This window comes from Oppia nitens, unplaced genomic scaffold, assembly GCF_028296485.1.
Source record: "Oppia nitens isolate AA-2021 unplaced genomic scaffold, nextdenovo-longstitch-racon4-pilon3 scaffold7_pilon_pilon_pilon, whole genome shotgun sequence".
NCBI classification, from domain to species: domain Eukaryota; kingdom Metazoa; phylum Arthropoda; class Arachnida; order Sarcoptiformes; family Oppiidae; genus Oppia; species Oppia nitens.
Genome location: NW_026533251.1, coordinates 2,437,323 through 2,452,298, shown reverse-complemented (window position 1 = coordinate 2,452,298; position 14,976 = coordinate 2,437,323). Strand labels below are relative to the sequence as shown.

At 20.7% G+C, this 14,976-nt stretch overlaps 2 protein-coding genes across 2 annotated transcripts; one reads left to right on the top strand and one right to left on the bottom strand.

Annotated features, from left to right (window-relative positions):
- Nucleotides 1-675: 675 nt before the first annotated feature.
- LOC128963586 (zinc metalloproteinase nas-4-like) lies at nt 676-4,427 on the bottom strand. Its single transcript, XM_054310099.1, has 3 exons — nt 4,365-4,427; nt 854-1,232; nt 676-692 (listed from the first exon to the last, which is right to left on the bottom strand). The coding sequence occupies exons 1-3, from the start codon at nt 4,425-4,427 to the stop codon at nt 676-678; spliced, it is 459 nt and encodes a 152-aa protein (XP_054166074.1).
- A 193-nt stretch (nt 4,428-4,620) lies between these two features.
- On the top strand, nt 4,621-14,516 carry LOC128963585 (gamma-aminobutyric acid receptor subunit beta-like). The gene is made up of 10 exons (XM_054310098.1): nt 4,621-4,625; nt 6,378-6,508; nt 6,940-7,007; nt 11,748-11,872; nt 11,945-12,040; nt 12,167-12,249; nt 13,208-13,339; nt 13,464-13,591; nt 13,719-14,009; nt 14,074-14,516. Exons 1-10 carry the CDS (start codon nt 4,621-4,623, stop codon nt 14,455-14,457), a joined length of 1,443 nt encoding a protein of 480 aa, XP_054166073.1. The 3' UTR covers nt 14,458-14,516.
- The last annotated feature ends 460 nt before the right edge of the window (nt 14,517-14,976 follow it).

Below are 14,976 nucleotides of genomic sequence, written 5' to 3'. Positions count from 1 at the left end.
TAATGAAATATTAATAGACTATAATATATAAAAAACACTTACTTTAAAGTATTATTATATGTTTGTACGATTTTGTCATCATTTTCAGAGCATTTATAAAAGTTATTAATATTTTTAATGTCCAAATCACTGAATCCTAAGTTTGAACCTAATTTTATTTGTTTATTTTTGGCAGTCATCTGTAAAAATAAAATTAATTATTGAATATAAAAATATAATATAATTGTTATAATTGAGCGAACAGTTGGTCTCCCGTTCCTCGAAAAGGCTGTTTCTTCGTACTGCAAGACACTCTTGTAATCGTAATTATAATTATAATTCATTGAATCGTTTTTTGCAATAATTTCAAACTCATATTCCATTCCTTTAAATAAAGAATTGCAATCAAACATTAAATTAAACATTAAATCATTTTTAAAATACTAATTATTTTAGTTAATAATTTTATTTGAAATTATATAATAAAAAATTAATAGTAAATAAAATATTATATAAACTTAAATTAATTATTAATATGATAATCAAATACGAATTGGTAAAAATATAAGTAAATTTATAATATATGTTAGTAATAATTATTAGTATGAAATTCTCATATTATAATATATTAATCATATCTAGAGTGAAAAAGTAAATACTGGATAAACTGAATAACAAATCTATTAAAATTTTTATCTAAAAACACAATACATCTAATTTTATTACAAAATGTTAATACAAATTATTAACAAAGACTGAGTTGTTAAGTCAAATATTGAACATTTACTAACTATATATATATATATATATATATATATACTTAAAAATATATATTTAATTAATATAGTTATAACTTATAAGTTATAACTAATACCTCGTTTAATATTTTCTCGATGTATATCAATATATATGTCTCTATCATAGCGTTGATGTTCGTGAAAGAAACCGATTGAATGCATTAATTCATGTATTATTGTATGCAATTGTAGACATCCGTCACCCAAAGTAACATTTTGACCCTTTCCCTGACGACCCACTGGTGATGAACATCCCTGTCCACTGGTAATCAACACATAATCCGTATCCTGTGGTTGTTTCAAAACAAACTTAACACAAGTTTTGTTGTGAAAACTATTGATTGCATTCAATATAAGCTGTCGACTATCAGACGAAAACGTGTCGGATATTACATAAGGAATCGTTGCGTTTAACCATTTCTTGTTGTTATCTTTTGTTGTCAATCGTGTATTTAGCTGTTATTTATTTACAAAATCAAAATTAATTATTATTTTATCAAAGTTTTTTTTATAATATAAACACAAACTAACTCTATTTTATATTTTAATAAATACTGTATAACTAAATATACAAAAAAGTTAATATAGAAATTATAATAATCAAACATACAGTTTATGTTTTCATTGAAAACTAAAAGTTAACTGATTTATTTAAATATGAATAAATTACTAAAATTATTTAATTATATTGTGGTTTTATTAACATATAAATTGAGTATATAAAATAAATTATTGATTTGCTGTACTTATAACATATATATTTAGATAAATAGTATTGTATAGTACAATATATTGAATATTAGTTAATATTATTAATATTTATATTAATAAAAAATAATAAGATCTAATTTTATACCTTGTTGCTATGTAAATTATAATTGTGATTTATTGTAGATAAATAATTTATTTGCAGATAAACTTTAATTAAAATATTTTATTATAATTTAAATTAATTAATTTAATCTACAAACCTATAATTAACGTAAAATATTTATAACAACAAAACATAATACAGTATTTATAATAAAGTATTTATAAAAATTTATATTAATAAAAAATATCTAAGTAAAAATAATACTAAAAATTAACTCAAATTATTTGTCTAATAAAAACTTTATTTGATATCATTAACAATTATGCTGTTGAATAAAATAATGAAATTAATTTTAAAAACAGCAAATATTTAAAGGCATGAATTGAAATTGCATATTATATTAATATGTGATTAAATATTTTATATTATTTTATATTTTAAAAAAACATCATTAATATAAAAGTGCTAATATAATCTATTTAAAGTTATTATTATGTAAATTTAATTGCAACGTAAACTTATTTAGAGTGTAGATGCAATTATAATATTTATACAATTAAATTTATTTTAGCAAAATTAATTTTAAACACAACTTAAATCTTTTGAATTTGTTTACATTTAATTGAATTGCATTTTAGAAATTTTATTTATAAAGTAATTAAGAAATATATTAATAAAGTAGTATTTATTTGAGAGCTTTATATATTCAATATTATACATTTAGTATTTTTGATAAAACCAACGCAATATTGCTATTAATACATATTTGTAAAACATTTAGTAAGTGTTGTCATCTAATGTTGTCGTTTACAACAAATCAATTGATTTAATATATTAAACTACAGTTATTTTCTTAGTTAAATTTAATTAAAAAATTAAGTAATTTAATTACATTAAATAATAATATAAATATTATAAAATTACAAATATATTTCATTATTATAAATAAAATAATAAAACAAAATTACTTTAAAAATATTATTACTAACAGTTATTACTTTATTTGTCACAGATTTTTAGGTAATAAATCTTTACCGATTAGTTATAATTGAATTTTGTGTCAAATTTACAGTAAACATAAAGTTAATAATGCATTTACAGAAATTTTTGATCATTTTTAAACTTTAAATAAAAAAGTAAAAACTTGTTATAATAAAATTGTTTTAAAGAATACTAATAATATTACATTTAAACTATAATTATGGTTAACATGAATAAAAAAATCACGTATTAATTATAAATTATTATTATTATTTAATTTTAATTAATATATATTGAAAACAACTTAAAAAATATTTATATTAATAATAATAATTTATAATATATAAATTGACTTTTTATAATTTATTTATTACCATTATTTTAAATTTTAAAACAATATTATTTCTTATATATAACTACAGACAATTTGTTAATATTTTTATGTTTTGAAGATAAATATAAAATATATAAATATAAACATAATAAAAAATAAATGAACAATAGTTTTTAAATTGCAATTTCTTTTATACATATATTTTACAAGATTTAGTACATCAGAAAAAATGCATTTCAATAAATAATGCATTGTATATTTTAAATGTAAAATAAATAGTTGTTTAAAAAGTCAATAAACAGTATATATCTATGATATATTTGCAAAACAAATGTCACAATAAACTAATAATGATATATTGATAGTGAAATGTGATAAATAATTGTTTTAAGCAATAAAATACAAAATTTTTTAGAGTAGATTAAACTGAATGTTTGGTCGACAATCCATTACTAATGTGACGGCTATTATGATTATAGCATCCATTGGTTGACCAAAAAATAAATAAATTAGTAAACCATTTGTAATGCTTTTTGGATGTCGTGACTGAAGTCTGAAAATAGTGTTAATAATAATAATAATATTAATATATAGAAAGTCAGTGTATTTTCTCAGACATCTCTCTCAGGAATATTAAGTATATTTTCAATATATATATATATATATACTGTATATAATATATACAGTTATCTAGTGAAACAAAAAGTAGTGTTATTTGCGATCAATGATGAGATGCGCTCTAACAGTAAATTGAGTTTACAGTACATCCAAGTCCTCAATCCTGTCTCTTCCTAATCATTGATGAATACTATATAGTAATAGACGACATGCGCACCGATAGCACCATAAGACTAATACTTTGGGAGATGAGAGTCACCTATAAGTTGCACAACTCTATTGCACTCCAAATGTATTGTTGGCCACTGTTGCCCATCTCATCACTTATTATCACTTATTATCATTAATTTTTCATATATACATACAATCTCTCCATTATTAATACAACAATGTGATCAATAAATCATTTTAAATTATTGCTTTAAAAATTGTTTATTTAAAATCTATAATATTATTTATTAAATGACTACCAATATCATGGTGTATCTCATTGAATAACATTTATTAAATAAATAGAGAATTTATTAAATTTAATTATAAAATAATGCTTCACTTAAAAACTATTTGTGAAATTTGAGTGAAAATTTGCTAATATTATTAAAAATAGTTTAACAAATATTAAAGTTGTATCAGTAATATTTGATTTAAATGGATGATCAATAATATAGTCGACTGTTTTATTTAGTACTAAACAGTAAGATTGAAAAATTATATACTGAAATACATAGAGTTAAATATACTGTACTTATCACACACACATTGATCACTTGTTTATCGTATTTTAAGCCAAAGTTGTATGAAATTGTATGTAAAAAATGTTTAGCTYTAAGAAATGACATACAATTGTGAACATATCTTTAGTATTTGTGTCTGAAGAGCACAACTTATTGTCTAAAAAAGACATTACTTTGTGAGTGACTGTGAAAATCCAATCTTTGACTGCAATAGTATACAAAACAATGAATTAAATTTTCAATTATATTATATATATTTTAGTCAAAAACAGTGTTTGGATATGACTTTGATTGCAATGCCAAAGAGTGCTGTTGTATACTATAAGTTATAGATGGAGTTTATAGAAAAGGATAAACACAGAGATGTAGTTTCTCATCATATATTGAAACACTGGAAACCACTTATAGTTGATTTATTTCATAATCAATTCTCTGATATTAAAGATTTGCTAAAAAAATCATTTACCCATAAATTTGAAAGTCATAATTATATAATTAGTTACTATTAATTTTTTACACAAATTTGTAGCAATAAATAATAATAATTATTATTATTATATTTAATAATAATGTTAATTCATACATAATGGCAATTGATGTTTATTTAATAATTGTTTTTATTTATCTAATTATTGGGTAAGTTTTAAACAAATTAATCTATAATATTAATTGTTTCTTTATTATATTTACTGTATAAATAGCAGTACTATTTACCAATAATACAGTAATTATTAGTTTTATTAATTTGAATTAATTAGAATAATCATATCGTTTAATCACAAATTTTATTTTTAAAAACATTTTATTAATAACATTATTTAAGATAAAATCACAAATCACTTTATGACTTATTATGTTAATGAATTATTTTATACTTAAATAATAATATTTAAATTTATGAGTTATCTAACATGTAATTTATTAGATTGTCATAATTTTTTATTGATAAGTGATAATCAAAATTTATCTATATGTTAATCAAATGTAATTTTTAATTAAATTATCTTTTAACAAAAAATTTTCAAAAATTAAATACATTATTTACAATATAATTTTATATATTAATATTAAAACTTTTATTTAACTTCATTTTTATATACAGTAATTTTGTAAAAATAATAAATTATAATAAGACTTACAAATTATAAGAATCTACATAATATTGAATGTTTGAGTCAATTTGATTTATTATTTTAATATTTTTAAACAAAATATTTATATTTCTTTAGTTATATTTATTGTTTTCTTTGAATGTATGAATATAAAGAACTGTTTCTAATAATTAATTGTAAAACATATACATAAAAAACTTTAAAAACTAAATTTAAAACCTTATTAAACAGTTATTAATTTTATTACTATGTTAAATGTATTTTATAATTTATAATAAATATTAATAAATGGTTTTAATCATTAAATTAAAAAAAATTTTAGATATTAATTTTTAATAACTAGTTCATAGTATACAAACACGTTTGATATTGACAAACAATTTAATATTGCTTTAGATACAAATATTTTGATCAATTTATTATACTGTATTATTAATATTATAAAATTAATTGAAAATAACATCACGCTATCAAATAATAATTTATAACTATATATACATATTGTATACAATGTAAATAATTTAGGATCTATTAAGAAAATAATTTTGTAAAACTTTTACTATAATACTATAATTGTTTGTTTATATCTCAATAATATCTATTTGTTATATCTATAAAAATATGTATAACTCGCAGCTAATTGATGATAGTCTCAGTTAAAAGCCTATTGGCAGAAGTTAAATTTGAATTAACCATGGTCAAAGCTAAACAATACTATATTTGTTTAATTTAAAACCCTTAATATAAATTAATTTTATTGAGATAATGTTAACTTTTATAGAAAATTTTATTATATTTTTTATTTTTATAAAAAATATCTTTTCATTAAACACTTAGTATATCCAATCTTTTAAAATGATTTCCTTTTTTACTAAATTTTCTAAAATAAATAAAACAGTCTTTCAATTACTTGTTTGACTTCGATATTTGTTTGTCGCAAAAAAAGACATTTTTATTTACATTTATTGTTATATTACTTATGCTTTAATATAATGTGTTTATTTACAGCAGAGTTTTTAGTACTTTTCACGACTCAAAATCGGGTTTCGGATTCACAACCAGACAATTAGATAACGTAACAGAAATTATTAAAAAAATTTTAGACGGATATGACATTCGGCTCAGACCTAACTTCGGAGGTAAGCATTTAAACAACACTTATTTTAATCTATTTATTTAATATTTAATATTATAACAAAATATAAGTAATTTAGTTGCTATACAATAATGATTTAGTCAGAGAACCGATCAATTATTAATATTATTTGTCTTATGGCTATATTTTTATAGAGATCTAGTGGTCATAATGTGCTGAATCGGTATTCAATCATTTATTGTACAAAACATAAGCACTTAAGTCAAACACTGGTTGCTTATTAAAGCATTTCTTATTATTAATATTATAATATTATTTTTGTTGTTATATATTTTTGAACTAATTTTCTTACTTAATCATCATTTTCTAATATAAATCAAATTATTAATCATAATTAATTTGTATTAAATAATTTTATTTCTAAATAAATTTCTAATAATTTTTTATGATAATTATATTATCTTTATATAACAGGACCACCACTTCAAGTGGGAATGGATTTATCGATTGCAAGCTTTGACAGCATTTCTGAAGTCAATATGGTATGCATTTAAATAAATTTCTACTAAAATATTATACTTTATTAATACTGTATATAATTATTATGCTATATATGATATAGAATGTGATTATTTAAAAAATTAATTATTAGTAATTTTGTAAATTTTAATTAAACTAATTTTTTCTATTGTTTAATAAATTGAAAGTAAAATATGTTTTAATGCGCGTGTAATATCATTTAATCTAGAGTTTAATTGAGATGTACAGTATTACCATTACTTAGATTGAGAGCAAAAACGGTTTGGGTTTTGAATTGTAATAACCGGAACCGGAAACGGTTTTTGGTTGCGTTTGATTTGATTATCAAAATTTTTTATTGAATTAACCGTACGGTTCGGTTTTAACAATTAAATTTAAATATGTTTTGCTATACATGTTTTGATATTTCGGTTTGGTTTGGAAAAAAAATGTTTTGGTTTTTTCTCTACTATCACTAAACTCATTGATGTTAAATAAGATTTGGTAAATACAATCAAATAGCAATGCGTGAGAGTTTGTATATTAGAAACATTATGTTATGCAATGATACTACTGTATGTGTAATATACTGTATATAAATATACAGTATATATATAGTATTTATATTAACATAAGTATAGTACTGTTTATACTATTTATATTAATATATAAAATTATATACCATATATGTAATGATTTTGTAGCAATGGATACAATTACTGTATATAAGCGCTGGAATCTCATATTAACAGTGATTTTATGTTATAAATACTACATTTATTAAGACACAGTGTTTGAAAGCATTTCATTAATGCTATGAAAATTTATTGCAAGAATTTTTTGTTGTTAAATAAATTTCATTTTAATAAAGAAATCAATATATAATTTCATTGAAAACATGAAATCTTTTATCCCGACTTAGAAAAAACAATTATTAACATTTACACCGGTATTAATTTTACAACAGTCTCATTATATGACTACTCACTTAATACATATTTAACTGATCACAAAACACATTTGACATCAATTTAATATTAATTTATTATATTTTAAAATCTTTTATAATAACTAAAAAACTTGTAAAATCTTTACTACATTTTGTACTCAAATTTAAATATATTATTAATAATGGAAAGACTGGTTATTCTTCTAATTTCATAAAACAGAGATTATTAATACATAGAAAAGCCTGAAAGCAATGTTTTTGAGATTATCTTTCAAATAAATACGTCTTTTGTTTGATTTATATTCAGAAATCTGTCTAAAATTATAAATATTATTATTTATTTAGTTTATGTCATCTTAAGATACGACAATAAATCCGCACAAATATTGTAATAAAATATGTGATGATTTCAAAAATTAATAAAAATATGTTTCCAATTATATCATAAGTTATTATGAATTAAATGATTAATTACTGATATAAATCAATAAAACAAATTAATTATCAATGTTATCTTAATTTTTTTTTATTTAGACTATACTATAAAATTAATCGAATATTTTTTAAAATATAATAATAAAAGTAAATTTAGAAAGTTATATTTTATTAAATAATAGTTAAGTGAATTTATTGTCACAACATTTAAAATATATCGCAGAATAACACAAATAATATTAAGTATAGACTTATAAATTTTTTTGTATTAAAATTAATTAAAGTTATTTTATATTTTTGTTAAGACTTTGGTTTTATATTAATTAATCAATTAATGTGATAAATAATTAAAACTTAGTTAAAATATATACTTTTAAAAAACAGGGTTACAAAAATGCTGGTTCTGGAGGTTATAAATTATATATTTTTATATCAATAACATAAAAATATAATATTTAGAAGTACAGTATTTACTTATATAATATTATATAATTATTTACTGTAATTATTGTACAAAAATTATAATGTAATATTTTAATTAGAGTTTATGCAATTTCCTAAGGGAGTGAAGTTCCCTATTAAAATATTTCCAATTTTCCCAGAAAATGTGGAAAATATTTTAGTATTCTTCCCTTCATTGTTAGAAAGGAAAATATATTTTATATTATTAGAATAAATAGTAGTAAAACTTAAATATTTTGCATATAATTTCATTGAATTATTTAAAAATAAATCTCAATTCAATAAATTTAGTCTTTCGTTTAATAAACAGTTTAATATAATATTTGTTTTTCAAACATTATATTAAAATTTGTTTTTTAAGTTTCAATAGGTGGTAGCACAAGGAAATAGATTCCCTGGGAATTCCAAGGGAACAGGAAAATAGGAATTTTTGAAAAATAAAACGAGAGAGAGAGAGATAATTTGATCAAATATTGTTTAATATAAATAAATTAAAATTTTAAAAATTTTTTGTAATGACATTAATAGAACTGAATTCTTTATTTTTCATAATCTTTTGTTTGAATTTTAATATATTCAACAAAACATTTATATATATTCTCAGAATTGTTCTCAAAAATAATGTAAATTTTTATAATTTTGGTACAAATGTTTTATTTTATAAAAAAATATGTTTTTTTTCTAAAATTGAGTGTCATTGACATAATTATAACATTATAATATATTTAACATACAGTAGAATATAATTAGTTTTAAAATATTAATATATTGCATTAAATAATATTTTTACATATTATACTGTATTAATTACTAAAATTACTTAAATATTTTTACTAAGAATTAAATATAACACAAAATTTAATTAATAATTTACATTTAATGTCATTTACATTTACATCTAAATACCAAAAGATAGTTTTATATTGATATTAATAACTATTATATAATAATTATTAATATTATGTTTATATTATTAAATTTTAAAAATTATCAGGGTTAAGCAAGGTGTGATAGCAGGGTATGGCAAAAATACCACCCATAATGTCGAGATATTTGGTATTTTTTCCCAGACTTTTTGGTCAAATTGAAAAAATTGTTATTTAAAAGAGAGGAGAAACGACCTAAAATTTTGGCGCCAAATTTTTTTCAAATAAAAAATTATAATTTTAACTAAAATCTATTTAACTATTTTTGTGTTTTTAAAACACATTAATATAGAATTACTTAGTAAAATAGTTAAAATTAAGCCAAATATAACATTATTTTAATAAAATTATGTAATTAAAAACTTAGAAATTAATCATTTCTCCAATAAAGTAGTTACAAGTAGAATATTATTTTAAAATAATTATAATAATGATAATTATATCTATTATATATAAATATTGTTTTTATAAATATCATTTTAAAAATTAGTTGAGTTTAAATATTAACAAAAAAATAAAATAATTAGTATTACATTACTATTTATCTAAATATAACATTATATTAATAAAATGTTTAACAAAAAAAAACTTAAAAATGATTTATTTGTTGAATAAAATTAATTTTATTATAATTAGAAAAATATTTTAAGATAATTAATATAATAATAATAATAATAATAATAAATTATACTGTAAAATTTAATTATTTTATTTTTTTCCTTTTTATTATTTGTTTTTATGAATTTAAGAAAATATTTCTAAAATTTAAGAATTTTAATGCGAATATTATCCTACTTTCCTTGAAATTTCTTCTTATTTACGAAAATTTTCTTGAATTTTCTTTTGACATGGATTTTGAAATTTTGAAAAAATTGTCGTTTAAAATGCAATAAAAATGTGTATCACACTCTATATCCCCCAAAATTTTTCGAGATTATTTCCATTTTACCCCACTATATACCCCCTAAAATTCAATACCTTACCTAACCCTGATATATATATATAAACCAATTATATTTTTTAAATGTTTTGTTTATGAAGTTATAAAAATAACAAACTTGAAAATATGTCGATATTTTCAAGTATTATATAATAGACTAACAATAGAGTATAAAGAATGCCCTCAAGTAATGTAAATGGACTGTACTGTAGATTAGATAACAAAAACAGAAACTAATGTAAAATCTCATCTGAAATTTGATGCTATATTTTATATATTGATATAATTTATATATTATACAATACTGTATCATCTAAAACCAAAAATATATAATTAATATGAATTTTAACATTTATATATTATATTTTTAATTTGAATTTTGAAATTTAGTAATGTGTCTTTGCTTTATATTTTACAATATTTTTTGCATAAATTAAACAAATTCTATTTTATAATATTTTCTAATTTACATTAATATAATTTTTTTATTTGTATTTACACAATATATTGTATTTTACAAATAAGTTACAATTGTATCATAATTTACACTACATTTTTTAATTATAATTTATTTTCCAATCTATAATTCGATTTATTCTATCGTACAGTAAATATATGGTTAACTAAAATAAATAAATAAATGATTTCTTATTTTGCATGTAATTAAAACTTTCCAACTATTATATTAACTATATATATATATATATATAACTTTATATAATATTGTCAGAATTATATAAGCCCTATTACATCCATAATATACTCTTAAATATCTTAATAAACATTTGTATTTAGTTTCAAAATTCCAGTGAAAATCATTTTGTTATACAGTATTACCAATTGATTCAATTTTTATAATCATTTTTTATAAGATAGTATAAAAACAATTTTCTATTATATGTTAAATAAAAACAAGCTTTAAAGCAAAATAAATTTCTAAAGCTCTTATAGTAAAGGTATATAAATAATATAAAGTAAATAATTTTAATTAATTAATTTAACTAATGATAAGCAACTAAAAATCCGTATTTATTTGTTATACTTTAATTAGGATTACACGATAACATTATATTTGAATCAGTATTGGAAAGATGAGAGATTGGCGTTTAGTGATAATAACTATGAGTTGACACTATCGGGTGATTTCGCCGAAAAAATCTGGGTTCCGGACACGTTGTATGAGTCAATCATTAGTTTATTATTATTAAAATATATGTAATTAATGTCTTGTTTGTTGTTTTCATATAGTTTTGCAAACGACAAGAATTCATTCCTACACGAAGTGACTGAGAAAAACAAAATGGTTCGCCTCAAGAGTGATGGATATATTGCTTATGGCATGAGGTATGTCATCTCAACATAACTATACATTTCACAAGCGATTCATTTAATTTTTAATTATAATAAATTATTGTTTGTTTAAAATATAAAATAATAATTATATTAATAAATGTATGACACATCTGATAGGTTTACCACAACGTTGGCCTGTATGATGGATCTACACTATTACCCGTTAGACTCCCAGAATTGCACCGTTGAGATCGAGAGCTGTGAGTAGAGATGGGCAAATAGAAAGTTTCTAAAAAGTTTCTCAGGAATAAATTTCCATAGAAATTTAACTTTATTGTTATACTATGGGATCCCCATATCTATAGCTATTGTAATAAGATATAAATAATGAGAGAGATATACTACTATTCATATAACATTACACTATACACTACTATACAAAATGCGATACCTATATGTAAAATAATTATAATTATTTAATAATAATCAGTTTTCTAAAATTTTAATAATCATTTTATTATATATATATATAAGAATTTAAGATAATTAAATAAATTAATTTTTACTTTAATTAATAATTAAGATTTATACTAATATTTAATTATTACTTTTAAAACCAATGTATTGTTACATAATAACATATATCGAGAAAAACAAAATTAACATGCGGATCTCATAGATAGAAATTTCTTTAAGAAATTTTTTAGAAATTTCTCTATTATTTTATAAATTTCTTTTTTTGCCAACACTAGCTGTGAGTCTTATATAAATTGTTTTTTAATTTTCATTTCTTTATTTATTTATATTTCGAAACAAATAATACAAATTAATTATATAAAATGTAGTTTTTTATTTCATTATTATTTCAGTGTTTCTTTATTATCATTATTTAAATTAATATTTGGATAAATGTGTTATTTACAAAATGGTTGCTGAATATCAATTACATGATAATGATAATAATAATTAAATAAAATTATAATTATAATGTTAGAATTCTGAAGATATTAGTCTAATTTAGATAAATAAAGACAACTATTAATTATGTGTTAAATTATTCAAAACATAATTTAGAGTATACATTGGTATAACTAATTAAATATTAATCTAATGAATATTATTGATTATTTTTTATATAATACTTTGATGAATAACTTAATTATAAGCTCACAGTGTTTTACCATTGAATCTTAATTAACATAATTAATGTTTTCTTAGATGGATATACAGTGTCAGATGTGGTAATGTATTGGATGGATCAGCCGGTTACCGGTGTAGAGGACGCAAAATTACCTCAATTTACAATTGTTGGCCACGAAACCACTGATCGTAAAGAAAAATTAGCCACAGGTTTGCTATTACTTGTCATTAAATTGTTTGATGAATCAAATTGTATACTTAAAATAACCAATAATTTGTGTTTAAAAACTTAATTTAATTTATTAGTGACTAATTGATATAACTTTTATTTAAGGCACTTACCAAAGACTATCACTATTATTTTCATTGAAAAGAAATATCGGATATTTTATTTTTCAAACATATTTGCCATCAATTTTAATAGTAATGCTTTCATGGGTTTCGTTTTGGATCAATCATGAGGTCTGACAATAAATATTTTCAATTTTTCATATGAAATAATATATTTTGAATCTTTTTATTCAAATATATTGCTTGTATATATGATATAAAAAATTAATCAATAAATATATTGTAAATATATTTGAAGGCAACGTCAGCGAGAGTAGCGTTGGGTATAACAACTGTGCTAACGATGACAACCATTAGTACTGGTGTCAGGTCTTCTTTGCCGAGAATATCTTACGTAAAAGCCATTGACATCTATTTAGTGATGTGTTTTGTGTTTGTTTTTGCCGCACTTCTTGAGTATGCGGCCGTCAACTATACATATTGGGGCGCCAGAGCTAAGAAGAAAAAGCCTAAACCGGATAAATCTAAAACTGGTGACACAAGAGCTGTATCTCCATGTCCTGCAAAGTCAACTGACAACGCATATGCTGTAAGATTAATAGAAATGATTTATTTTTAAACTCAATATATGTGTTAATTATCATAAATTACAGAACGAGGAGATCATAGAACTGCATGATATCCGTCTGTCGCCGATTCCATGTCTTAGGAATCGTCACAACAAGTCGTGCTCCACAAGCGATAGTGACCTACAATTCCCTCCATCACTGAGGATGACTAATCCCAATCATCGCATGTCATACTCTCCGGCCAGAGCCAGTGTCTATGGACACAATCGGCGCGGTTATGGCCGAAGTGATGCATACAATCGCAGCAAACCACGAATGTTTCAATCTATCAGACGGGGTGCCAGTGCTTTCAAAGTGTCGATGCCTAAGATTAAGGACGTCAACAAAATTGATAAATATTCGCGAATCATATTTCCCGTATCTTTCATGATATTTAATGCACTTTATTGGACAATATATACTTTGTGAACATTACTTTCCATACATAAGACTTTTATTGTTGATTACCTTTGAATACACTGTCAAATGCCAGCACTTGTATAGCATTACTGTTGCAAACAAATCATAATTTACTATACATTATACAAGATATTCATTTGAATTCATGCAATCAATCAATATATTCATTGAACATTCTCATCATTAATCATTTTAGCTTAAAATCAGTTATGATAATTACTAGTAATAAAATTAATAATAATAATAATAATAATAATAATAATTGTTAATTATAAACTATCATATATTATTATAGAAATTTTATACATAATAAAAGTCATTAATAAGTAAAGTGTTTTAATCATCACATCAATTAAAGAGACTCTAAATAAACTCTAGAGATTGGGTACTGACATCGATATAAAATATAAATAAAAAAACACTATAAATAATCGAAAAAATGTCAAATAATTTATCATTATTTGTTAGAATATCTGATATTTACTGTATATACAGTACAATATAATATTGACTGGTTTATTGATTTTA

Bases quoted from the DNA above. Each gene is read 5' to 3' on its own strand.
- LOC128963586 (XM_054310099.1), bottom strand. From the start codon at position 4,427: ATGTCTTTTTTAGACAATAAGTTGTGCTCTTCAGACACAAATACTAAA. The intron at 1,233-4,364 runs GTATGTCATTTC...AATAAATAACAG, and splicing joins CTAAAGATATGTTCACAATT to CTAAATACACGATTGACAAC.
- LOC128963585 (XM_054310098.1), top strand. The intron at 13,340-13,463 runs GTTTGCTATTAC...CTTTTATTTAAG, and splicing joins TAAAGAAAAATTAGCCACAG to GCACTTACCAAAGACTATCA. The intron at 13,592-13,718 runs GTCTGACAATAA...ATATATTTGAAG, and splicing joins CGTTTTGGATCAATCATGAG to GCAACGTCAGCGAGAGTAGC.